The sequence below is a fragment of the Phyllostomus hastatus genome, unplaced genomic scaffold (assembly GCF_019186645.2).
Source record: "Phyllostomus hastatus isolate PE091 unplaced genomic scaffold, TTU_PhHast_1.1 phas_scaffold_317, whole genome shotgun sequence".
NCBI classification, from domain to species: domain Eukaryota; kingdom Metazoa; phylum Chordata; class Mammalia; order Chiroptera; family Phyllostomidae; genus Phyllostomus; species Phyllostomus hastatus.
The window spans coordinates 19,467,530-19,493,528 of NW_025334023.1; the positions used below are offsets into that span (position 1 = coordinate 19,467,530).

Here is a 25,999-nt window from a genome sequence, read left to right on the forward strand (position 1 = left end):
GGTGGGGGGATTGCCTGAGGCTGTGGGGGGGGGGGCTGGGTGGAGGGGGGCAAAGGGGGGAAATTTGGGCTGTAATAGTATAATCAATAAAATGTAATTTAGCCCTGGCTGGTGTGGCTCAGTGGATTGAGCGCCAGCCTGTGAACCAAAGGGTCACTGGCTCAATTTCCAGTTAGGGTACATGCCTGGGTTATGCCAGGTTCCCAGTAGGGGGCGTGTGAGAGGCAACCACACATTGATGTTTCTCTTCTTTTCCTCTCTCCTTTCCCCCTCTCTAAAAATAAATAAATAAAATCTTTTAAAATATATATAATTTAAAAAAGAAAACTCTCAAGTAATTAAATTTTACTAATCATAGTAATAAAGTTTGAAATTATATCTTCATAGTGTTGAGAAACCTAAATGTTATTTTTCAGCTGTAGCAATTTCACGGGAATATTAGAGTTCTACAGTGATGACTTACTTACCTATATCTTTTAATTAAGTCACTTCTCAGAATTAGGTATACTGAGGTAAATATTCTAATTTGGTATACCAGAAAACAGATTCCAGGCTTTCTTTCACTTAAATTCAAAAATCCAGGGCCAGGCCTATAGGAGATTGAGTATTTTCTCCTAAGCCAATTGTTTTCATCTAAAGACCCAACTCTGATAAACCTAGAAATAGATATTGGGAAGGATTGTGAATCTGTTTCCAGGATCTGGAGGGAAAAAGAGCTGTTAATAGTTAATAATGTTTCCCAAGGACACAGAAGGAAGAGGTAGTGTTGTGGGATGCATTTACACTCTCCAAAATACAGTTTTCATTATTTGCTTTCTTTTAGTTTCAATTCTAATTTTTATGAAACATATATACATATATGTTTGTATAATTAAAAAGCCCAGTCAGACTTCTAGCCAAGATGGAAGTGTAGGTAGACACACTGTGTGTCCTCGTACAACCAGAAGAAGGACAACAACAAATTTAAACACAAAAACCAACCAGAACTGACAGAAAATCAAACTGTGTGGAAGTCCAACAACCTAGGAGTTAAAGAAATTTTCATCCAGACTAGTAGGAGGGACGGAGATGGGCAGCCAGGCAGAGAGGACTCACAGCAAGGCGGCAGCCCGTGGACAGGGCAGTCCCACATTCACATGCAGATAAACTAGGACAAGCAGCTGGGGAGTGAGAGAGACCACACCACCCAGGGCTCCAGTGCGAGGAAATAAAGCCTCAAAACCTCGGACTAAAAATATCTATGAGGCTCAATGTAGTGGGAGAAACTCCCAGCCTCACAGGAGAGTTCAGTGGGGAGACCCACAGGGTCCTAAAATGTACACAAGCCCACCCACCTGGAAATCAGCACCAGCAGGGCCCAATTTGATTGTGGGTAGTGCGGGAAGTTACTGAAAACTGGCAGAGAGTGGAGCAAATGGCACTGTTCCCTCTCAGTCCCTCCCCCACATACAGCACCACAATGGAGCCACATGGGTTGCCCTTCCCTGGTGAACACCTAAGGCTCTTCCCCTTTCTATGTAACAGGTACACCTAGACAAAAAAAAAATGGCCCAAATGAAGGAACAGATCGAAGCTCCAGAAAAAAATAGAACTAAGCGGTGAAGAGATAGCCAACCTATCAGATGCACAGTTCAAAACATAGGTAATCAGGAAGCTCACAGAATTGGTTGAATATGGTCATAAATTAGAGGAAAAAGTGAAAGCTATGAAAAGTGAAGGGAAGGAAAATGTACAGGTCATTAACAGTGAAGGGAAGGAAATCAAGACTCAAATAAATGATTTGGAGCAGAAGGAAGAAATAAACAATCAACCAGAACAGAATGAAGAAACAAGAACTCAAAAAAATGAGGAGAGCCTGTCTGGTATAGCTCAGTGGATTGAACATGGGCTGCGAACCAAAAGATTGCTGATTCGATTCCCAGACAGGGCGCATGCCCAGGTTGCAGGCCAGGGCCCCAATGAAAGGCAACCACACATTGATGTTTCTCTCCCTCTCTTTCACCTTCCCTTCTCCTCTCTCTAAAAATATAAATAAAATCATTTTTTTAAAGGAGGAGAGGTTTAGGAACCTCTGGGACAACTTTAAATGTTCCAACATCTGAATCATAGGAGTACCAGAAGAAGAGGAAGAGCAACAAATTGAAAACTTATTTGAAAAAAGAATGAGGGAGAACTTCCCCAATCTGGCAAAGGAAATAGACTTTCAGGAATTCCAGGAAGCTCAGAGAATCCCACAGAAGTTGACCCATGGAAGCACAGACCAAGGCACATCAAAATTACATTATCTGAGATTAAAGATAAGGAGAGAATCTTAAAAGCAGCAAGAGAAAAGGAGACAGTTACCTACAAAGGAGTACCCATAAGACCATCAGCTGATTCCTCAAAAGAAACCTTGCAGGCAAGAAGGGACTGAAAAGAGATATTCCAAGTCAAGAAAGGCAAGGACCTACATGCAAGGTTGCTCTATCCAGCAAAGCTTTCATTTAGAATGGAAGGGCAGATAAAGTGCTTCCCAGATAAGGTCAAGTTAAAGGAGTTCATCATCACCAAGCCCTTATTATATGAAATGTTAAAGGGACTTATCTAAGAAAAAGAAGATTAAAAATATGAACAGTAAAATGACAACAAACTCACAGCTATTAACAACCAAACCTAAAAAAAAACAAAACAAAACAAAAAAAAAACAAGCTAAGCAAACAAGTAGAACAGGAACAGAATCACAGAAATGGAGATCACATGGAGAGTTATCAGTGGGGGAGTGGGACAGGAAGAGAGGGGGAAAAGGTACAGAGAATAAGTAGCATAAATGGTAGGTAGAAAATAAACAGGGGGAGGTTAAGAATAGTATAGGAAATGTAGAAGCCGAAGAACTTTTATGTATGAGCCATGGACTTGAACGAAAGGGAGGGAATGAGGGTGGGAGGGTGGAGGGGAATAAAGGGAGGAAAATGGGACAACTAGTAGCATAATCAATAAAACATATATATTTTAAAGCCCAATAGAAAGACTTATAATGAAAAAGTAGTCTCCTGATCAACCTCTCCCATTCCTGAATTTTTTTTAGTATTTTTTTCAATTTACATTTTTTATTGACTTTATTGAAGTGACATTAGTTAATTACATAGGTTTCGGGTGTATAATTCTACAGTACATCATCTGCATATTGTATTGTGTATTCACCTCGCCAAGTCAAGTCTCCTTTCATCATCATTTATAACCCCCTTTACCCTTTTCTACATCCTGCACCTTACTTTCCCCCTGTAATCACCATACTGTTGTCTGTGCCTGTTAGGGTTTGTGTTTTTTTTGTTTGTTTGTTTTGTTTTTGCTTAATTCCTTCACCTTTATCACCCAGCCCTCTCCCCTTAACAACTGTCAGTCTGTTCTCTGTACCTATGTCTGTTTCTATTTTGATTATTACTTTATATTATTCATTAGATTCCACATATAAATGAAATCATATGGTACTTGGCATATTTCACAGAACTAGAACAAATATTCCAAAAATTTACATGAAACCACAAAAGACCCAGAATAGCCACAGCAGTCTTAAGAAATAAAAACAAAGTTGGAAAGAATCACACTACCCATTATCAAACTATATCACAAGGCCACTATAATCAAAACATTCTGCATTAAAAATAGACATATAGATCAATCAAACAGAATGAGGCCCCAAAATAAACCCAAGCCTTTATAGTCAATTAATAATAGACAAAGGAGCCAAGAACATATAACATGGTAAAGATATTCAGTAAATGTCATTGGGAAAATTGGACAGTTACATGCCAAAAAAAGGAAAAAGAAAGAAACTAGACCATCTTCTCATACCATACACAAGAACCAACTCAAAATTGATTAACAGCTTATATATTAGACTCAAAACCATAAAAATACTAGAAGGAAACATAGGTAGGAACATCTCAGACCCTTCTTGTAGCAATATTTTTTCTGATATGTTACATCTGGCAAGGGAAACAAAAGAAAAACTAAACAAATAAGACAAATATATGTTGACTGTAAGCACCTGAGAGACAGAATCACATAGGTATGCCACAAGAAAATTCATGATCCACAAAACCTTTTAAGATAATAAATGTTTGGGGTTTTTTTTGAACAACCAATTTTGGGGATAATTGATTACACAGCAGTACATGACTAATGTATTATGTTGTTCTCCCCATTCCTTTTTTGCAGTTATAACCAGCCTTTTTGCATGTATATCTTTATGTTCTGAACATATTATTTCTATAGGATAAATTCTTAAAATTGGAATTTCTGGCTATGTGCATTTTAAACTTAGATATTTTCAAATTACCTCTCCCAAATAATGCCACAATTAATGTTCTCCCAAATGGTGGATAAGAGTCTTTATGTATTTTTACCAATTTGAAATGTCTCTAATTTTTCTCAATCCTATGAAAGTACCTGATATTTTTATTAATTTGTAGTCCTTATCTTTTGGTGAGATATCCCTACTTTTTGTTTATGGTTTCAAAAAAGCACCTTGTTTATTTCAGATAAAATTTTCTCTGCCCTGGCTGGTGTAGCTCAGTGGATTGAGCGCAGGCTGCAAACCAAAGTGTCACAGATTCGATTCCCAGTCAGGGTACATGCCTGGGTTGCAGGCCATGACCCCCAGCAACCGCACATTGATATTTCTCTCTCTCTCTTTCTCCCTCCCTTCCCTCTCTAAAAATAAATAAATAAAATCTAGTAAAGAAAAGAAATCTAAAAGAAAATAAAGACATAATTTCTTTTTCTTAAAGATTTTATTTATTTATTTTTAGAGAGGGAAGGGAGGGAGAAAAAGAGAGAGAGAGAAACAACAATGTGCGGTTGCTGGGAGCTGTGGCCTGCAACCCAGGCATGTGCCTTGACTGGGAATCGAACCTGCGACACTTTGGTTCACAGCCCAAGCTCAATCCACTGAGCTACACCAGCCAGGGCAAAAGACATAATTTCTTAAAAAAAAACTTTTCTTTGCATTCTTCTATGCCTTGGTCTTTCCTCTACAATGCTTAGCATATAGTTCATACAACATAAACGTGGAGTTTTTTGAATGAATGAATAATGAAATAAATGAAATTTAGATATATAGAAAGTCTGTATTTAACCCCATGAGACTGACTTTTTTGCCATGTGTGACATATTTTTTCTTTATTTTTATTGTGTACACTATTACAAATGTTCTCATTTCCCCCCTTTGCCCACCTCCACCCAACCCCCAACCCCCATCCCTCAGGCCATCACCACACTGTTGTCTGTGTCCAGGGGTTATGCATTCTTGTTCTTTGGCGAATCCCTTCACCTTCTTTAATACAGTCCTATCCTCCCCCCATCCCCTCTGCAAGTTGTCAGTCTATTCTGTGTATCCATGCCTCTGTTCTATTTTGTTATTTTGTTTGTCAGTTTATTTTGTTGATTAGATTTCAGATATAAGCAAGAGCATATGGTATTTGTATTTCACTGACTGGCTTATTTCACTTAGCATAATAATCTCCAGGTCCATCTATGCTGTTGCAAATGGTAAGAATTCTTTCTGTTTTACTGCTGCATAGTATTCCATTGTGTAAATGTATCACAGCTTTTTTTATCCACTCATCTACTGATGGGCATTTGTGCTGTTTCCAGATCTTGGCTACTGTAAATAACACTAGTATTGAACATAGAGGTGCTTATATTCTTTTGAATTGGTGTTTCGGGATTCTTAGGCTATATTCCCAGAAGTGGGCTTAACTATTAACTGGGGGAAAAAATCTTTAGTAACCAATGAATTCAGTTATCTTCTCCCTCCCTCTTTATCACTACTTAATTACCATTCAAGTGTTCTATGTCTGAGCTCTTTATATTATAACTTCTTCAGGCTAATCTGTTTCTGAAAGTGGCCATATATTTTTTCTATATGATATTGTCAACATAGCATGATAGTTTGGTAACAAATAATAATTACAGTGATAATACTAGTAACAATAATATAATGTTAATTCCAACTATTATTGGATACCTACTATATGATAAGTGCATTATATACTGACTTAATATTTGCTATAGCCTTGTAAGTATTGTTATTTCCCACTACAGAAAAGAGGAAATCAATATCTAATAGGATTAAATAAGTTAGCTACAGTCATATAGTTACTAATCAGTAGAGTTGGGATTCAAACTCTATTCAAAACTCATATACTTTCTATAGTGCTCTGCTGACTTTCTTGGATATAAAGCATTTATATAGCTGATTTCTCATATTGTATTCCCAAAGGAAAAGGAGGGCTCAAGAAAAGAATTCCACAGTTTAAAATAATGAACGTTGAGGTTACATGTTTTTCCTGCCTGGAAAGGATTGCATAGTACTATTGATTTTTTTTCATAAGAATGAACATTTTCCTTTCCTTCATGATTTACAGTCTTAACTCAGTGATCAGTAAGTGAGTGACTTATACCCAATTAAAGTGGGAAAATGCAACCAAAATGTTTAACTATGAAAACAAAAAGAAAAGAAAATGTGGCTCACTCTCACAATGATTATCAGTCTCTACCATCTAAGGAATTATGTCAAGCTGAGAAAATTCTCCCAGTCAGTTCAGAAATAGGAGTGCATAATGAATTTTAATGCAACACCAGCATAATGGGATTGATGCCTTCCTCACAAAGCAATTTAAAAACTTTCAGAGATAATGTAGATTTCTGGATGTTGAGGTCACCATAGACTGACAGTGAGTATATTTTTCAGGTGACATCCCAAATTGTTCCATCAGGATAATGTAAATTTATTTTGAGAGACAATAACTCCCTTAAATTGTCAAAAGTTGTCTTCTAACAAGACTTATACAACATCATCACACTGTAGAATGCAACCATCAGGGCGTTAACCACACCATAATGAGGACACTGTGAACCTGAGTTCGTGGTACACATTTCACTGCTGCCTTTTCTGAGACATATCTAAGAGTTTTCATAATTTGAGTCCAAGGAAAGAAAAAGAAAACAAACGTTTTCTTTTGGGCACAACAACTCATTCAGTAGCACCAACATCAGTGTTAGAATGCTTTCTACCAGGAACAGAAAGAGGCATAATGGTGGCAACACGATGAGTGATCCTGCAACACAAACCTCAGTAATGAGGGTCCTGCAAGTCGTTTTTCTCACCCTGCATGTTGTTCCACATGGTCATTGAAGGGTGACGTTAAAATGGATAAAACACGGGTATCTCTCTAAAACAGGTGCGCTGAAGTCTCTCGTGGTGATAACAGGATGTTTATTCATTAATATTTGTTTAAAGTACTTTTTCATATGTCTCTCACTCAGTTTTTATTCACCCACCTGCACGTTAACCATTGTTTATAGGACAATCAGAAAACATGACACTCAGAGATGCACAGGAACTAATTCTCAAATCACAGAAATCATTTCAATAAAATTAAACATCAACAAAGTAACAATAACAGAATTTCCTCATATAAAATTCTGTGTTATAAACATATTTTTAAAGCCACATTCTCTTATTTTATACAGAGAGATATTGTGTCAGTTCTGTCAATTTTTCAGGAACATCGCAATATATAGCAGATGGGAATCTGATCTGGAAGCATTATTTATTTAACCCATTCATAATTTTCACCCTTTCTCTTTCCAAAGGCATAGAGCTGAGGAACTTAAAAAACATTTACATATAATGGAATACAAATGTTTTTAAATAATATAAAAAGGAATCCCATTTCTGATGGCTTGATTAGATACCCTGAACAACACTCATTAAACAAAAATTATTATACAAAATATAAATATTTTCTGAGTTGGAACAAAAGGATAGAACCAATAGATTTCAAAACCCAGTGAAAGCAAGAATGCTAACAAGGGGGTGAATGCTAAAAGTAGCTTTGCCCTGAATGTTTCTGTTTAGACCATGATGGCTGCCTGCCAATGGGCAACAGGGTGGAAAGCCCAAGACCAGACCAGGGGAGGATTCCAACATAAGACTTCTGTGTAAAACTGGGACCCCCAGAGGCTCTCCTCACTATAAGAGGAAGTGAGGCACAAAGAGTGAGCCTTATGGTATGTACATTTTTAAAAAATTACTTAGGAGGTTGGAGGATGTCAGGCAGATTGTGACACAAGAATATTTTCATTATAAAATATTTTCAGAATAAAATATTTTCATTATTTCATTTTTTTTGTCTTTCCCTACACTCTGGAAATTTTCTTTTGACCTGTTTTCCAGGTCACAAATTCTCTCCACACCTGTGTCAAGTCTACTGTTACACATATTTGTTGTGTTCTTTATTTTGGGTTTTAGTAACTCTTAGTTTTAAAATTTCCACTGCTTTTTTTCCAAATATGCTAGGTTATTTTTTATATTTAGTGCTCCTTGCAGATTTTTTCAATCTTGGGTTTTATTGCTTTAAACATACTAGCCATATATTTTTATGATCTTTGATCCAATATCAGAAACTTCTGTGATTTGTTCCTGCTGATTTTCCTCATTCCTCAGTCATATGTGCCTCACACACTTTTTTTGGTTATATCTTCCATATAATAAAAAATACACTTTTTTTCAGGACTTCCAGCCAAGATGGAGGCATAGGCAGATGCACCGTATCTCCACGCACAACCAAGATTGGAACAACAACAATTTAGAGGCAGAATAACACCTAGAACTGATAGAGAATTTATCTGAATGGAAGCCGGACAGCCAAGATGTTGAAGTAGACCCATTCATCCAGACCAGTAGCAGGGGTGGAGTCGAGCAGCCAGGCGCAGGTCACGGCATGGAGAGCAGAGGGAGTTGGGTGCATAAGGCAACCGGGGGCGTGTAAGGCATCTGGGGTGTGCAAGATTGCAGCGGGTAGACCCTGAGTATGCAAGTGGCAGCTGGCAGACCCAATGAGGCAGCGATCATGGAACAGGGCAGAGCACGCAATCTCAGGATCCCAGAGAAGGGACTGAGGTCCCATGGAGAACGGAGCTACCACCATTGTTCCCTCCCGAACCTGCCCCCACATACAACATCACAATCTAGCCACTGGGGTGCCCAGCCCTGGTGAACACCTAAGGCTCCACCCCTCACCATAACAGGAGTGACCAGACCAAAAAAAAAAAGAGAGAGAGAGAGAGATGGCTCAAACAGAAGAACAAATCAATGCTCCAGGACCCATCCTTTTAAGCAACTGAGAGATAGCCAATCTATCAGATGCACAGTTCAAAACACTGGTGATCAGGAAGCTCACAGAATTGGTTGATTTTGGGAGCAAATTAGATGAACAAATGCAGGTTACTATAAAAGAAATGAAGAAAAATGCACAGGGAACCAATAGTGATGGGAACAAAACTGGGACTCAAAACAATAGAGTGGACCAGAAGGAAGAAAGAAATAGGAAAGAATGGAGAAATAAGAATTCAAAAAAACGAGGAGAAGCTTAGGAACCTCCAGGACATCTTTAAACATCCCAACATCCGAATTATAGGGGAATCAGAGGGGAAGAGGAAGAGCAACAGATTGAAAACGCATTTGAACAAATAATAAAGGAGAACTTCCCCATTCTGGCAAAGGAAATAGATTTCCAGGAAGTCCAGGAAGCTCAGAGAGTCCCAAAGAAGTTGGACCCAAAAAGAAACACACCAAGGCACATCATAATTACATTAGCCAAGGTAAAAATGAAGGAGAGAATCCTAGAAGCAGCAAGAGATAAGGGGACAGTAACCTACAAAGGAGTTCCCATCAGACTGTCAGCTGATTTCTCAAAAGACACCTTGCAGGCAAGAAGGGGCTGGAAAGAAGTATTCCAAGTCATGAAAGACAAGGACCTATATCCCAGATTGCTCTATCCAGCAAAGCTTTCATTTAGAATGGAAGGGCAGATAAAGTGCTTCCCAGGTAAGATAAAATTGAAGGAGTTCATCATCACCAAACCCTTATTTTATGAAATGTTAAAGGGACTTATCTAAGAAAAGAAGATAAAAAATGTATAGTAAAAGGACAGCAACTCACAATTACTAACAACCACACCTAAAGCAAAACCAAAAGAAACTAAGCAAACAACTAGAACAGGAACAGAACCACAGAAATGGAGGTCACATGGAGGGTTAGCAACAGGGGAGTGGGAGGAGGACAGAGGGAAAAAAAAGTACAGAGAATAAGTAGCATAGATGGTAAGTAGAAAATAGACAGGGGAGGGTAAGAATAGTATGGGAAATGTGGAAGCTAAAGAACTTAAAAGCATGACACATGGACATGAACTAAAGGGGGGGATGTGGGTGGGAGAGGGTGTACAGGGTGGAGGGGAGTGAAGGGGGGAATGGGACAACTGTAATAGCATAATGAATAAAATATATTTAAAAAAAGAAAAAATACACTTTTTTCAGAAATAATCAGAATAATCGTTTATATATCAGAAATAATCATTTCTGATTCTATCTTATATCTTATTCAGACTTTGCTGAGTCCTCCAGCTCCTGTTCTGGACTGAGCTCTCACCAGCACCCTGGTCACACTCATGCCCTCCTTCCCACGCAGGAATTTCTGCTCTCTTCATTAACTTCACCCCAAAGAATCTAATAATAGGCACATTTCAGGGTAAAGTCCTCTTGGACGTTACTGTAGGGGTGAGGATATAGGCAGGCCTTTGCATTTTAAACCTTGATTTTCATCCTGAAGCAAAAGCCTTCATTCCTATTAAATCAAAGGGGAGGTGGGGAGGGTCTACTCTATATTTTAATTTTCTTAAAATCTGTCACCATGTTCTCTTACATACTTAGGTTTTGAAAGCCCTGCCCACAGCCATTCTTTGCTGTGAAAATGTAGCTTTAAATACATCTATAGTTACCTATGCAAGATTCTGACTGCCAAAGAAACCTACTCAGCAAAAACTTTGGGGACCCCAGAGTTCGAAGAGCACTAGACTTGGAGTAAGGTGATCTAGGTTCTTAGCTGCACTTGAACTAGATGTGTCATCTTTGACAAACCCTTTATTCTCTCTAACCAATAACTTCCTAATCTGCTAAAAGGAGCTATAACACCTGTTCCTCTAGAGTCACGGGGTACTTCTAAGCATCTAAGGAACTAATGGACATGAAAGTACTTACCAACAGTAAAGAGCTACACAGTGTGAATGATGTTGGGCATTCTGAAACTTCATTAAACTTTGTTCCTAGTTCCATTTTCCCTACTTTAGGTCAGAATAAATACATTGACCCATTCAATTTAGACAAGAATAAAGAATAAGACTAAAGTCTCAGAATAATTGAAAGTTTCAAGTTAAGGTAAAATGATTACTCTCTTCAATCATAATATGAGATCTGCGAAACACTTATTAGAACTAATAACTTGAGTTGCTTTTACACAATTCATCTGTAAAACTTAATTTGTCAAGAAATAGCAAATTTTTTTTGCAACCTGAGTGAAACCTGAATGGGGGGATTGGCGCTGGTTTTGAATTGATGTCATATTGAAGTAGCAAACTGTTAATGGTATGAATGTGGAGTGCAAATGAAAGATTTTAGGAATTAGAAATTAATCGATTGTATGTATTGAGAAGGAATTCTGTTCCTAAAATAGATGTGAGACTATTTTCCAAATATTATACAAAATTCCAATGCTTAAAAATATCACTCACTATATTAATACACACAAATACACGCACATGTACATATTCTTCCTATCGCTTCTTTGAAATCAGGACTGTGAGACAGCTTCTGTCATCAATTATTCTTGGAATTTGATGAAAAAATGGAAAGAATTTAGAATCAGTCACTCTGGGTTCCATCCACTAAGGAGCTATTTCCCTCTCCCGAAAAGGGAGGCAAGACTGCTCACCTAAGGCGCCTGACTCGCAGACCTGTTCTAAGGACCCAGTGTGCTGTATGGGAAAGACAGGTACAGTCGAGCGGGAAAGGAAAGTACAGTTTTGCTGCTTTCGCGACCTGGGTAGCTGTGCACTGAACGAAGCAGTTAAAGGAAATCAGCTCTTCCGAACTGGAAAGCACTTTAGTGAATAGAAAGGCAGCTCTCTCTACTCCAAGTCTGTTTTTTTCATACCATTTCAAATGTGGGTGAGAGGAAGGAGGGTCAGGGGTGTTTTAGAACACGCCCCCCCCCCGCCCCCAATGTTTACATTTTGTCATTTCGTTCGTTCATTCAACAAATATTTCTGAGACCCTTGCTGGGTGCGGGACACCGTGTTAGGCTTGGGAGCCACAAATAGAAAAGGACTCAAAACGCGGCCTCTGGGAGCCCCTCGTCCAGTCTAGGGAGCAGACACTAGACGTAGAACATCTGGACAGCGATACCATGCTCGAGTAGGTGAAGCTCCCGCAGCAGCGGAGCAACTGCTGGTGGCTCCCGCCGCAGCCTCCCGCCACCCTACTGAGCACCCGGCGTCCGAGTCCCCATGGCAACCAATGGGCGAAGGCTGCCAGGCGGCAGGCACTGAGAGTGAGGCGGGAAGCACCGAGGCTACGCGGGCAGGGAGGCCCAGGCGGCGGGAGCACGGCGGTCAGCGGCGGGGCCCCTGGGGCGGGCGGGCGGGCTGGGCGTGACTCCGGTGTTACTGTTCTCCGGGCAGCAGACCTCTCCAGGGAGTGCAGTGCTGTGCCACGCAGGTAACCCGCTCTGGCCTCCCCGACCCGCCTCTCTCCCATACCCTAGCCCCACCGACCAGACTTGCCGGAGGGGCGGGGGTCCCCAACTAGCTGGCTGCCCCTTGGTGGCTGGGCTTGAACCCTGCACAAATCAAGGCAGGAGGCTGGGGCGAGCGGAGGAGGGTGGAGAGAGCCCGGGATGCCAGGATGGTCCTTGCAGAATCCGCAGCAGAGGTTCTAGCTGTGTAGCCTTGGACAAATCACCTAGGTTCACTGTGCCTCAGTTTCCCTGATGTTTAAGTGAGGAATTGAGAACCTACGAAATGAATTTATTCATTTGTGCATTTTTCCGCAACCCTGCTCCTTGCCCCTCTTCAACACACACTATTCCACGGCCTCTTTTAGATCCTTTGATTTCAGAGGGACAGGAGCGCAGGGGTTGGTCGCCTTCCTCCTCTTTCTACCATCTTGAATGCTATTTAATTGACTTTTATTCATTAATTCAGAGGAGTTGAATACCTTCTCAATACTTTATCCAATTATTCTCACAACTGCTTTTCAATGAAAACTTTGTTGCTAGGAAAAGGTTTTTTTTGTGTTTGTTTGTTTGTTTGTTTGTTTGTTTGTTTTACTTAGGCAAATACTCATACCCCTGTTTTGTCAAAAGGGTGAGCAGGTGCCCACAGAGCCTTTGAGGAATTGTAAGATTTCTAGTTTTAGGAAATTCTTAGTCTTTTTGTCCTAAATCTCTAACAAAACCCAGATAGAGCCAAATAAATGCTTTACTCAAATAAAAGCAAACATTTCAAGAATCCACAAAAAAGTTTGAGAGCATTTAGCTGGAACTTCTCTTGAATAAGAATTCTATTTTACTTATCTCGTGTACCTAGCACAAGTTGCTGTTCTGTATACAGTGAGTGAATGCTCCAGTGAGTAAGTACCACATATATCTACCCATCACTAAGTCAATGTGTAAATGCATGGGGAGACACACGTGTGTGCGCACACATGTCAAAGTTTCTACATTTTTGTAGAACCAAAAGCTACTTCACTCAGAAAAACTCTTACCAAATGGTTTGACAGAAGCAAAATTTTCTAGTTTTATAGATTAATAAATGTTGGCATTTTAGGAATCTAGACCATTTTTCCCCCTTATAGGTTAAAAACCAAGAAATATAAACCAGATGCAGCAGTTTTTCGACATGGAGAACCAAGCCCATAACACAGTGGGGTAAGTGATAAAAAAATTCTATTTAATAAGTTGGCACTTAACTATGCTCAAAACTCACTGATGATGCCTGAATTTTGAAACTTAGTATTAATAGAAGGATATGCCCGTTATTTCTGGTGAGGAAGGTGGGGGAAATTCCAAGGGACTTTAAGAATATATAGTTTAAGTCCAATTTTGACTATAGATTTACAATTGAAAAATCACCATTTTCCAACTTTCAGTAAGTTTTTTTAGTGTTGTAGGGTGAAGGATGCACACACAGGCCCCATGTGCTCTTGGGTTTCCATAGTGTCGCAACTCCAGGCCAGCTTGCTCCTTTTTCTTTTCTCTTCTCTTTTCTCTCCTTTCTCTTCTCTTCTTTTCTTTTTTCTTTTCTTTCCCTTTCCTTTCCTTTCTTTTCTTTTCTTTTCATTTCCTTTCTTTTCTTTTTTCTTTTCTTTTCTTTTCATCCTCACCCAAGGATATGTTGGTTTATTGATTTGAGAAAGAGAGAGAGAGAGAAATATTGATTAGTTTACCTCCCACATGCACCCCGACTGGGGATCAAACCCACAACCTAGGTATGTACTCTGAACAGGAATAGAAGGTGTGACCTTTTAGGTGTACCAGATGGTGCTCCAACCAACTGAGCCACGCAGCCAGGGCCAGCTAGCTCCTTTCTTGCTGTACCAAGTGTGCGATCACCTCCACACTCATCCTTAAGACTGAACTCAACACAGACATAGCCTCAGAACAGATTTAGCTCCTCAAAACAGCAACAAGAACTGGAAATTTTGCCAAAAGTTTCATGGAGAGATAATAAATATAATTTGTATAGTTTTTGCCATCATAAAAATTAAATTCTTTTTCACAAATATCTGTCCCCTCCCCTCTTCCCTGCCACCTGCACCACAAAGGTTTGTCTTCCTATTGCTTCATTAGCTAACTGGCCACTGGCTGACCCCAGAGATAAATGGGGGTGTGGGAAGGGCAGTACCACAGGGAGGGGACTTGCCTATTTTGACTGTGACTGATTTTGTCCTAGTCAGACTACTGCAGGTATTTCACTTTCAGTTTTTCTGCTCAGACCACGACTTTGACATTAGGCCATAAGAAAGCTGCACAAGTGATAACTCCAGCTATCACTTTTTTAAGTCCTACTGCATACTCCCCTGTCCTACTAGGCATTATTGTCCTTGCATAACTAAGAACTTGGGCATACTAGTTAGAATATAGTCTAAGCTCTTTTTTACCAAAAGATCTCAAAATGCAGTGGTTGAAATAAGATTGAAGTGCATTTCTGTGTCATGTACAAGTCCAGATATAAGCAGACCAAGGCTGGTAGAGCAGCTCTGCCATCCTCACTACAGGATTTCCCTCTCTGGGCCCCAAGTGATTTCTTCAGCTCCATCATCATGGGCCGTTCCCCTGCTGGAGGAAAGGAGGGAAAGGCAAGAGGAAAGAGTAGGACCATTCCTTTTAGAAGTATGACCTTGAAGTATCAGGCCTGACTTTGGTTCACTTCCCACTGGCCAGAACTGAATTCCAGAGCTATGGGCACTGTGAGGAAGGCTGGGAAATCTGGTCTAAATAGGCAGCCATATGGCCAGGTAAAGCTTAAAAGCTTATAACAAAAGGAAGAAGAATGGATACTGGTGGACAATTAGCAGCCTCTGCCACATTGAGCTCAGCAAGTTGGAAAAAAGAGAAATAAGGCAGGAACTTGCACCTAATATACAGCTGGTTAGTGGAGGAGGTAGGATTCAGACATGTCTGGCTCCAATCCCGGCATCCTTTGCTACACTGGTAATGGATGGCAGTGAGATGTGGGAGCAGCCTGCCTAGTATCTTGATAAGATTCTGGATTGAGCAGGCATTAGGTCCTTGGCACAGGCACAGAAAACCAAGATGCAGGTTGAAGGTCTCGAACCTAAGGTTGGGTACCAGATATCACCTCCCTGCTCTTCCTCTTCATTCATTCTTTTGGGAAAAAAAGTATGGAGTACTGAATGTATGCCAGGCACAACATTAATCACTATGGATCATGCAAAGATCATTGAGAAACAGACCTTAGAGAACTTAGAGTTTGGTAGGAAACCATAGAGTTTGTTTGGGTACAACATAATTAGAAAGCAGAAGTGAATGAGAATTACTGAAAGTGTCCATGAGGAAGTGCTCCACCCTCACAGCAGACGTGGGACCGGACATTGTCCTTCGTGCTCTCCAAAGCATAGAGCCAGGCCGGCTTAGCCTCAGTCTCACATGCTACTGAGAAATATGTAAAAATCTAGATAATGAAGACAGTCTAACATCATTCATCAGGATTTGTTACGTGCTTATCAAACCATGCCACCTACATATACAATAATGTTTTGTGGAGCAACTTTCATTTAACATACATTTACCTAAAGTCTGCTATGACCCTGTCATTGGCGAAAGCACCAGGAAGATAGCAGTGAACAAAACAGAGACCACTGTTCCCAGGGGCTGACACATCAGTGGGAGGGATGGTGGGAGAAATAAATATGCTTCATACAGTGATATGAACAAAATAAAGTAAGCTAAGGAGGAGAGGAATAGAGTGTGAATGGGGTGGTCAGACTAGGATTCCTGGTAAGGTGCCATTTGAGCAGAGATTATATCTGGGCAAAGAGAGTTCCAGACAGCAGGAACAGAAAGTGTGAAGGCCGAAGTTGGTAGCTTTTACACAGGACATTTATAATGCAGGTGAATCATTATTCTCTGACATCTGGGTTACTAACAGGGTTTGATTTTAATTTATCCATGATTTCTCCCAACTGTAGGTGTTTGTATTTGTGCCATAATAATCAATCTAAACTCCTTATAATAGAAACTAAGTATCACTTAGTCATACTTAAGTGAGTTGTGATTCGGACCCTGGCTCGTGGAATCCACCACATTGTGGATGAGACATGAAACATTCACATGGACTACCGAGTCCTGTGAAGGAAAAGGACGAGCATGGCTTTTCTCTCAAGGGGAGCAAAAGCCTCAGCCTTTGCCATGATAGGCCTTTATGTCTTTTCTGGGCATATTACATGATGATCCTCATTTACTATGCATAGGTTCGCTTTAGGTGGTTACCTGTTACAGAAAACAAAGGAGTCAATGCCGCTAATCACATCACAGAAGAGGGATATTTGCAAATGCAAAGGCAAAAGTGGTTGAAAAGGTTATACTCCATACTGGGGAGGTATAGCACAGACTTTAGGAAGTTACAATAAGCACTTGCTGCCTCAATTCAGGGTGAGGGAGTTTTAGCAAAAGCAAGTCTCATAGCAGTCTAGGTAAAATGCAGGCCTGATTCCCCATGGGAGAACCTATCTGTGGGTATGGGTCCTGTGCATCTCTGAGTGGGAGCTGGGCCCACACCATGCAGAATGATCTCCTACAGAGTTGGTCCTTTTTATTTGTTTTTAGAGTGCCTGCCCAGAACATAACTAATTGTAGCATAAATAAAGGATCTATTTTACTGGCATTTAAAAAAGACCCATTTCCACACTTTTGATATATTTTGAAAAACTTTTCAAAATTTAAAACTTTGTAAAATTTAAATAGATATAGAGTCTTGACCTGGGAATAGCTGAGGTTTTTCCAGAAGGACCCTGGAACACCTCAAAAGATTTGGTTTCTCTCCTTACAAATGACAAAGATCAAACTAATCAGGCTGATTTTGGTGTGTTGAAATTAGATGGCAAGCATCGTCAAATAAAAAATAACACTGAGCATTCTTTATGTTTTATAGTATGTATTATCAGTGTTGCAGAAATTGCTGGAAATATGTCTCTCACCAAAATTGAGTGACACACTAAAATGATTGAACCTGAGTATCAGAGTGTGACACGTGTGGATGAAATCCATCCTGTTTTTGCGCCCAAATACCCCTCATTGCCACACTTTCTCCAGCCTGATGTTCTTATAGCATGCAACAGTTTATTCCTAATGAGAGAACTATATGGGTAAACACTGACTGTAAATTGAATAGTCGGTACTATGGGAAACCCAAGAGAGCTGCTTGGTTAACCCAGCTTCATCCACCATAGTACATTTAAATGGGACTTCATTCAACTGCCATTTGTTGTGGGTTATCAATATGTTCTTATTTTTGTGCATATGTTCTCTGGGTAAGTTGAAACTTTTCCCTCCCACAAGACTGATGTCCTCACAATGGCAAAGAAACTTAGAAAATGTGTTTCCCACATGGGGTACACCTTCCACAATCTCTAGTGTGATTGGGGTGCCCACTTCACTGAGCAAATCATACATACCTTAGGGTTCTTGGCACGTGGGTCCTTAGGCAAGAGGGTCACTTTAGGTTACTCGTTAGCTGGACAAGGAAGTGTTTGTGCAGTGGCCAGCTCATCATGGTGTGAGTCCTGGAAAACATAGTAATGAAAGTTACTCTTTTTTTTTGTCTTAAACACCCAAAATGCCCTCTCTAAGGTGCAAGGACCACTGTGGAAGAGGTAGGCATGTGAGATAGTAAGAGCCAGGTAAGAGCAGCACAACGAGCAGGCAGATCTGACTCCATCTTAAAGCTAATCCTCCCTCTCAATTGAACCTGGACCCAGTTGCCCTGTTTTCCTCAAGAATGAGGAATGAACAACAAAAAGGAGGGAACGCTCTTTTGTGAAACGCTCCACCTTTATGACTCCAGGCCTTTGTTCAATAGCTTCTGCTCAGTCTTGCATCTAGACATGCTAATCATTAGAGGAATTCTGCTTTTGGCTTGAGTTTTACAAAACAATCCATACTTCCTTGGGAGATAAGGGAAGTATACATTGTTTAACAAAGGTTTGCAGGAACCTAGTAATTAGACTCACATCATCTAGGGACTACAGACTAAGCACAACCCTCCTTGGACCTCTGCTGGCACCCAGATGTCTCCTGTAGTCAATTATCTCTTGCCACTCTTGTTTCCCCCTTCCCTTGACATAAAAGAAGCCTGCATTTTGTACTTTCTTAAGATGGATTTGAGCTACCTGTAAGTCTCCTATCTTCTTGGTTTGTGCCTTCTCAATCAATAAACAAAACATTTTTTATAAGAGGCAGAGAGGGGGTAGGGGAGGGAGGCAGGGACGAAGGGAAAGAGGAGAGAGAGAACCATGTCTAGATTTTGCTTTGTTTTTATTATTCATAAATTTCTATTCATTAATTTGTTTTTTTTTACTTTTTTACTTATCTTGTTCTTCTAATTTTAGAGTTGAACAATATGATTCAGTTATTTTCATGATTCCGGGATTTCATGATTTCTTTAAATAATAAAAGCATCAAGCTAAAGTTCCTGCTTAGCACAGCTTTACTGTGGACCATAGGGTTAGTGTTCCCACTGTCATTTTCTATGTAGCTTTTATATCTCCTAAACAGCCACTATTTCAATTTTTATTTCCTATTTGGCTTAAGAGATGCTTAGGAGGTGTAACTTCTGGTGGGAAGGCATAATTATGTTTTTGTTATTACTTTGTAATCTCCCTACCACCATGGCTATAGAATATGGCCCAAGTGATATTTCAGTTTCATTAAGATTATTCCTGTGATGTATTGGATGATTGACTTCTATAAATGTTCTTTGGGCATTTAAAATCAAATGTATATTCTCTGTTGGTTAAGTTAAAAGGTTAAAAAGGGTTATAAATATATAATCAAACCTTTTAATTGTTATTATGTTAAAATTATATTTTTAAAATCCATTATTACTTTTGTCTATTTGACTTGTGAAAAGTCTTAAGATCTTTACTATAATCATGGTTTTGTCCAATTTTTCTTGCATTTCAAGCAGTTTTTGTTCTGCATATTTCAATGTTCTGTTTAATGTATTGAGATCCATGGATGTTATAGCTCCCTAGTATATTATATAAGTTAGCTTTATAAGATATCTCACAAGTATATGTTAATGTTCTTTTGTTTGTGTTCTACTTTGCCTGGTACTGATATTGCCAACTCCACTCTCTTTTTAATTTACTTTAGTCTGTAGTATCCTTGTGCATCCCCTTGTTTTCAATCTTTTTTTCATATCATGTTGTGTCTCTTGTAAATAGCCTATGGTTAGATTAAACATATATATACCTCATTTGGAGAGTCTTTGACATTAAAAAAAGAACTTTACAACCATTGATATATTAATACTTGACCCTTTTTACTTCTGCAGCATTTGCTAGTCTGATCTAGTTTTCTTTTTCCTTTTTTATTTTATAAGTTCTATATACTATTTCATAAGTTGTTAGTTTACATTTTTTTCAAACATTTTAAATTTGGATTTCTCTTTTGGCATACTGAATTTTATCAGTAACTTTGACCTCACTCAATCCCAATGACATTAAGCTTTAGTAATGCCTTTGCTTCCCCATTCCCTTATTCCACCTCCAAGAAATAACCTGGATTTCCAGGTCTGGTTGCTATTCATTTATACATAAATTATTACATATAGGTAATGTTAATTATTATTTTTTCCTCATATTTTAAGAATTGTTCTTTAACAGCTCTAAGTTTGATTGCATTGTTTATTACTATTACTTATATACAAAATCTTCTGTTCTTAATTTTTAGAAATTTTTGAATTCCTTTTTAATTGGACTGAAGTATATCCTTAGGTAATCTTTTCATAAAAGCAAATATGAGTTGTAAACTTTATAACTTTTTGTATATCCAAATGCCTTATTTTTACTTTTAAACACAAACTCTGTAATATTGCTTCCATTGCCTTGAAGCATTGAGAGTTGCAGAGGGAAAGACTAATTACAATCTCTCTCTTTTTCTTTCAAGTTTTTTCTTTCCCTCTTTCTTTTTAATGTCTAGAGGCTTATTTGATTTATTTTTATCCTTAGAATTTAAAAATTTACCAGGATAACTTTCTAGCTATAGATCTTTTTTTAATAATCTTTCACAGCATTTCATAAACACTTTCACTCTAAAGATTCAAATCTCTTCAACTCAGTGAAATTTTCTTTTATGTGATTAATAAGTCTCCACTATCTTGTTTCATTCTTATCTCCTAGGACACTTATATCTGTTCTCTCATAATTTCCATCATTGTCTTTTTTGCTCTAGGTTATAGAGAAATTTTCATTTTTTCCTCTATGTTATAGAGGAGTTTTTTCATTTTTATTTCAGCAATAATTACATGGTTTTTTTCTCTGCTTCTACTGAGGTCTTTAGTATTGACAACCATGCTTTTATTCCCAAGAACTTTTTTGTATGTTTATTTTGTTGTTCCTTTACATTCTAAATTGCTTTTTAAATCAATGCAAAATACCCTTGACTCATTAATTGTTTGAAATTATGAATAAGATTGTTTGAAATTATCTCTTGATTCCTAGAGCAACTTCTTTATACTAAGTTATTCTGTGGGTACAGCTCTGGTATATTTCTCCACATCCTTGAATTTGTGCCTCTCCCTAAACCCTAACAATTTCTCCACAGCCCCTCCTTTCTCCTAGCCTCACTGCTCTAAAAAAGAATTCAGTTAGGTTTTCCAGAAAAATCTGTTGGCTTACTACTGTGCAGCTGCAACTCTCTGAGGGCTCAGGCATAGCCACTGGCCAACATGTTATGCATTCTAATATGTTTAGATTACTAAAGCTTATATTTAATAAATTTATCTCTGAAAGTCATTTGCAAATGACAATACCATAAATGCATTGAGTAATGCTAAGATCAATCAGACAAACACATAGAGTCTCAAAATATACAAATTCTGGAGTGTTGTTTTTCAAAAATGTCCATTTCCTTATATAAGTGGATGTACATATGATGGGTTACTTCATTTCTAACTGAAAAAAGGACATATATCCAGTTCTTTCTTTACTTAGTTATACATATACAGAGTTTAAAAAGTCATGTGGTTCTTTATCAGCTACTGAAAAACAGCAATCCCCTGTTGCCTCCCCTTCTTTTGGCTAATTCTTTTAGTTTTTACCTCCAGTCTCTAAATAACATACTTATATTGCTACTTCTTGATTTTTCAGTTTTAGACATCATCTATTGATGTTCCCAAGTATTATTTTTTCATGCTACACATACACATACGCAGTCACAGTTCCGATTCCTCCCCTCTCCCAGTGCATCAGGATCTTGGTTGGGTCAATATTCTGTTTGCCTTGTAATGACTTTATCAATGATCTTTACCTTGGAGCTATATAATATACTGTGTTTGCTTCTTCTTTCCTGTACAACATTTTTTTCTGGGAGTTAATAACTCTAGTAACTTAATTATAAATGTTTTGAAGTTTTCTTCTTTCTGCCTAATTTTCTTGGAAAAATGTCTGTTTGCATTTGACTTAGTGTGTGAACTTCTTTCTCCAAGTGTCTGTGATTCCTGACTGCTTGCTCCTATTTAAGAATGGTAGAGTCGAAAGCTGACAGAAGGTGCCAGTGTACCTGGTGGGGCTCATTGACAGTGCTTTTTACTGGATGGTCATCTGACTATTCTCTTTCAGTGATCTGTCTCAGGCTGACCAGAGCCAGAAAACACTCTTCCACAGTCTCCTAACTAGAGGTTATAAGTTGGGCTGCCAGCATTTACCCCCTACTTCCAGAAATACCTACTGCGGTTGTTTCTGGGGTTTCTCCACTACCAGTTCCCATTATTTTTGTCCTTGTAGGTTTAACTTTATAAGTTAGAAATATCTGTGCATTATTTTAGTGAGATTTTAGAAGGGAACAAAATGTGTATATTTATCTATCTTCAACCAGAAGTCTCATTTTTCTCTACTGAATGATTTACTTTTTGTTCTGTAACTTATATCTTAGCCTTTGATCTTGTTCTTTGAATCGTCAAATCCTTCAAAAAAAAATCTCAGTACTGCTACATGATCTGCCAAATTTTTTATCTGCTGTGAAAGTCATATTTTCAAAGAACCAAAGCAGATGAATAATAAAGCATGACTTTTCACATCTGGATTCAGAAAAATCCTTTAAAACACTATTTTTCTATGTATGCATCTTCTCTAACCCTTCACATGTCCTTTTCAACTCTGAAATATATTAGTTAATAATCACAACTTTACTTCCCAGTTTCTTATGAGTTACATACAGTTTTAATTATAGTTTGTAAAAGAATTCTAATATAAGTCATTATATTGGTAGTTTAATAAATTTAATAATGTGTAATTTTTGCACACTAAAAATTCTTTTCAATTTGATCAGTGATTCTCTTGCTTTCTAGTTGGCCTAGACTATACTCTGTTCTTCTCTTGCCACCATATTTTGTTCCCACCAACGCACGCATACTCTTCTCCGTAGTAATCAAATTTGACAAGTTCTAGTTTCTTGTTTCTCTGAAGAAGAAAAGTGAGGTAGATCTGGGGTAAAATCCCAATCTATCAAACACTGAAGGTAGATCCTGAAATGTTAGCACAGTGCTGAGTGATTGTAGGAATTCAATGAGAGATTTTGAAAGGGAGGAAAGAAACTAAGAAGGGGGGAGTAGTAGAGAGAGGAAAGGGTACAAGGGGAGAGAGAGGAAGGCAGGGAGGGAGGGAGGGAAGGCACAGATTCCTTTGAGAGACTAATTAAACTGTCCACTAGACATCAGGCCAAGTGCCTTGAAGTGGTAAGTGTGAGGAATATGTAGGACACCAACAACAATAACTGTGGCCCTCTTTTATAGAGCTTCATGGCAACTTCCATTATATTCCACAGGCCAGATTTTGTTCCAGGGCCATGCCAAGCCCCAGGGGAGACTGAGAAATATAGTTGAGTTTTAAGCTGGACACATTCCCACTCTTAATGACATCAGAGCTCTGTTAGTATGGAAGGAAGGATGAATGTTGTGTGGGATACTAGCCACATAAGAATCAGATACAAGTTTGGAAGTTATCAGGATAAGCTGGCATTAGAAGTTTCATTAGAAATTTCCAACATCCGGGAATCAGTATGCTTCTTAGTTTTCTAGCATTGGGAAAACAGATTTTATCAATGTTTGCCTAGTTTTTCACTGTTAGGTTTTAGTGAAATAACTGGCTCTAGTTTTAAATAGAAAATGGTAAAATTAGTATCCTCACTTACACTAACATTGAAGTCTCTCATCAAATAGACCTTTTGGAAAGAGGAAATTTTAATTGTCCTAGCAACTGGCTTATAGAATCCAAGCTAGTGCATGTTTAGATAAACATTTGTTTATTATTAATTATATATCTTTATATGTATTAATATGAAGTATTTCAGATATACAAGTTTATGAGGATAGTGAAGTCACTTACTCTTCTAGATAATTATAAAAATTACCCTGAAGAAAGGTTAATGCCTGCTAATCTTCAGTCTTCTTACCTCATTTAATCTGTAAGCCAAAATGTTACTTAGAATGTGAATAGTTCGTTACTGTAGAAAAAGTTTATCTCTAATGTAGGTATTTTTAACAGATCTATTTTCTTTAGAACATAAAAAAAGAAATTTTAAATTTGTATGTACCTAGAATTCTGATAAAATACTGAGAGACTTGGAAGCTATCACATTGCATTTTATTTCTATAAATGTCTTCCTTTGATGATTATGATGAAGGCTTTGAAAGAAATCCTTTATAAGTACAATACATTTAAGCATGCCTTTATTGGATAGGGGGATTTATACCTCCTCCATACCCCAACACTGAGCTTATTGCAAATAAGAGAGAAGAATGGACTGAATATAAGCCACCATCTCAAATACGCAGTAAAAATAGGAGTGGTAATGTTGCCCAGTCAGCAAACATTAAGGATAACGTAAATAACATTTTTTGGACAAGAAAAGTGCTTGAGGCAAAGCTACTTTTAGCTATAAATGCACCAATAATTTTGAATCAGGGCAACCATGACACTATGACCTAGAAGTCATAAAGTAATAAACCCTTCACTTTACTGTTCTAGAAGACAACTAACTGAAGAGTGGGCTGGCATCACAGACACCTCTAGGATACTGGTTCTAGGATTTCTCCTGGAGTCTCTCCCATTTGGTTTCTTTTGTGTTTCTGGTGTGATACTGTATGTACTGTATGTGATGTGCAGAGCAGGGTCTGTGAGCCACCACAGAAAAGTTAAGTTATATTTAGTGTAGCTAAATATATAGTAATATAACCCAGACAAATACACATTCATACATTTTAGAATGAATTACATTAAACTCTTTTGAAAAAGTTAAGACTCAATGTGATTGTTCATCAGCCTTTTGGAAACTCACTTCCTCAGACTATCCCATGTTGCATAAAATAGTCTCCTCTTACTATTCTCTGTGCTTCCCTTCCTCTCTCTGTCCCTTTTCTCCGTGACAACTTCTATATTTGTCTTTTAAACCTCCTCTTCTCTTTCCCAAGCTGAAGAACCATTTCTATTCAATTATTTCTCACAGGTCCCAAACAGAATCACTTTTCTTTTTGTAGACCTGATTATCCACTTCTGTTTTCCAGATTGGTGATGGGTGGGTTGACCCTACATCCTGGTTTTCCCAGAGAAATCACTGTTAACACCTATTTTCCTGGCATGATTACTATTAGAGCCCTTTTCAGTTTCAAAATTGTCCTGGTTTCAATAACAGATAATATGGTCTGCTGTAGCTACCTGCCTGATGAAGGTTTGCCCTTTTCAGAATGTACATGTAAGCCCATTGTGTTAAGAAAAAAACCTGGAGTCACACACCGGTCTGTGTATCTTACCCAACCCCTATTTACTCTGAATGACTCTCCACATTCCATGCCCCTGCCCCCCCCAACATACACACTACTACTAGCTCCATTTTCTCATCAGCTTTCTATTTTGCTCCCTCTTTTTCTGCAAATTTCATATCCTAATATTTTGACTCAGGCCCACCAACCAGATGGGTATGTCACACTGCAAGTCTCAGTGAGCCCCCTCCCCTCCAGTTTAAGGCATTTAGACCTTTGGCTGACCCCAGAGTCCTTCCCTCTTGAATTGCTCCCAAGGTTAAGCCTAATAAATAGTAAGGGCCATAGTTTGTAAGTCTTAGTGTAGTGTTTAAACACAATCCACCCAGTCTCCAAAGCTGGAAGGCTCAGAGGATTTTCCTTTCTTCTTTAGCTCCTCAATCAACTTTTCTAAAATTGGAATAACAACCTACTTGATGGGATGTTGTGAGGATTCATTAGAGGAAATGTAGGAAAATAATTAGCATAGTTAGCATTTGACTAAAGGAAGAAATGAATATATATTAGTGTCCAGATCTGAGAAAGGGACTAAGCTAAGCCCTTTGTATTTTATTTTAAAG

The 25,999-nt window shown here is 38.5% G+C and overlaps 1 protein-coding gene across 1 annotated transcript in view; it reads left to right on the plus strand.

Annotated features, from left to right (window-relative positions):
• The first annotated feature begins 13,778 nt into the window (after nt 1–13,778).
• Nucleotides 13,779–25,999, plus strand: part of DEUP1 (deuterosome assembly protein 1) — a 78,664-nt gene continuing 66,443 nt past the window's right edge. The window contains exon 1 of the mRNA XM_045817854.1: nt 13,779–13,807. Within this exon, the coding sequence (XP_045673810.1) occupies nt 13,779–13,807 (29 nt within the window). The remainder of the gene's footprint in view (nt 13,808–25,999) is intronic.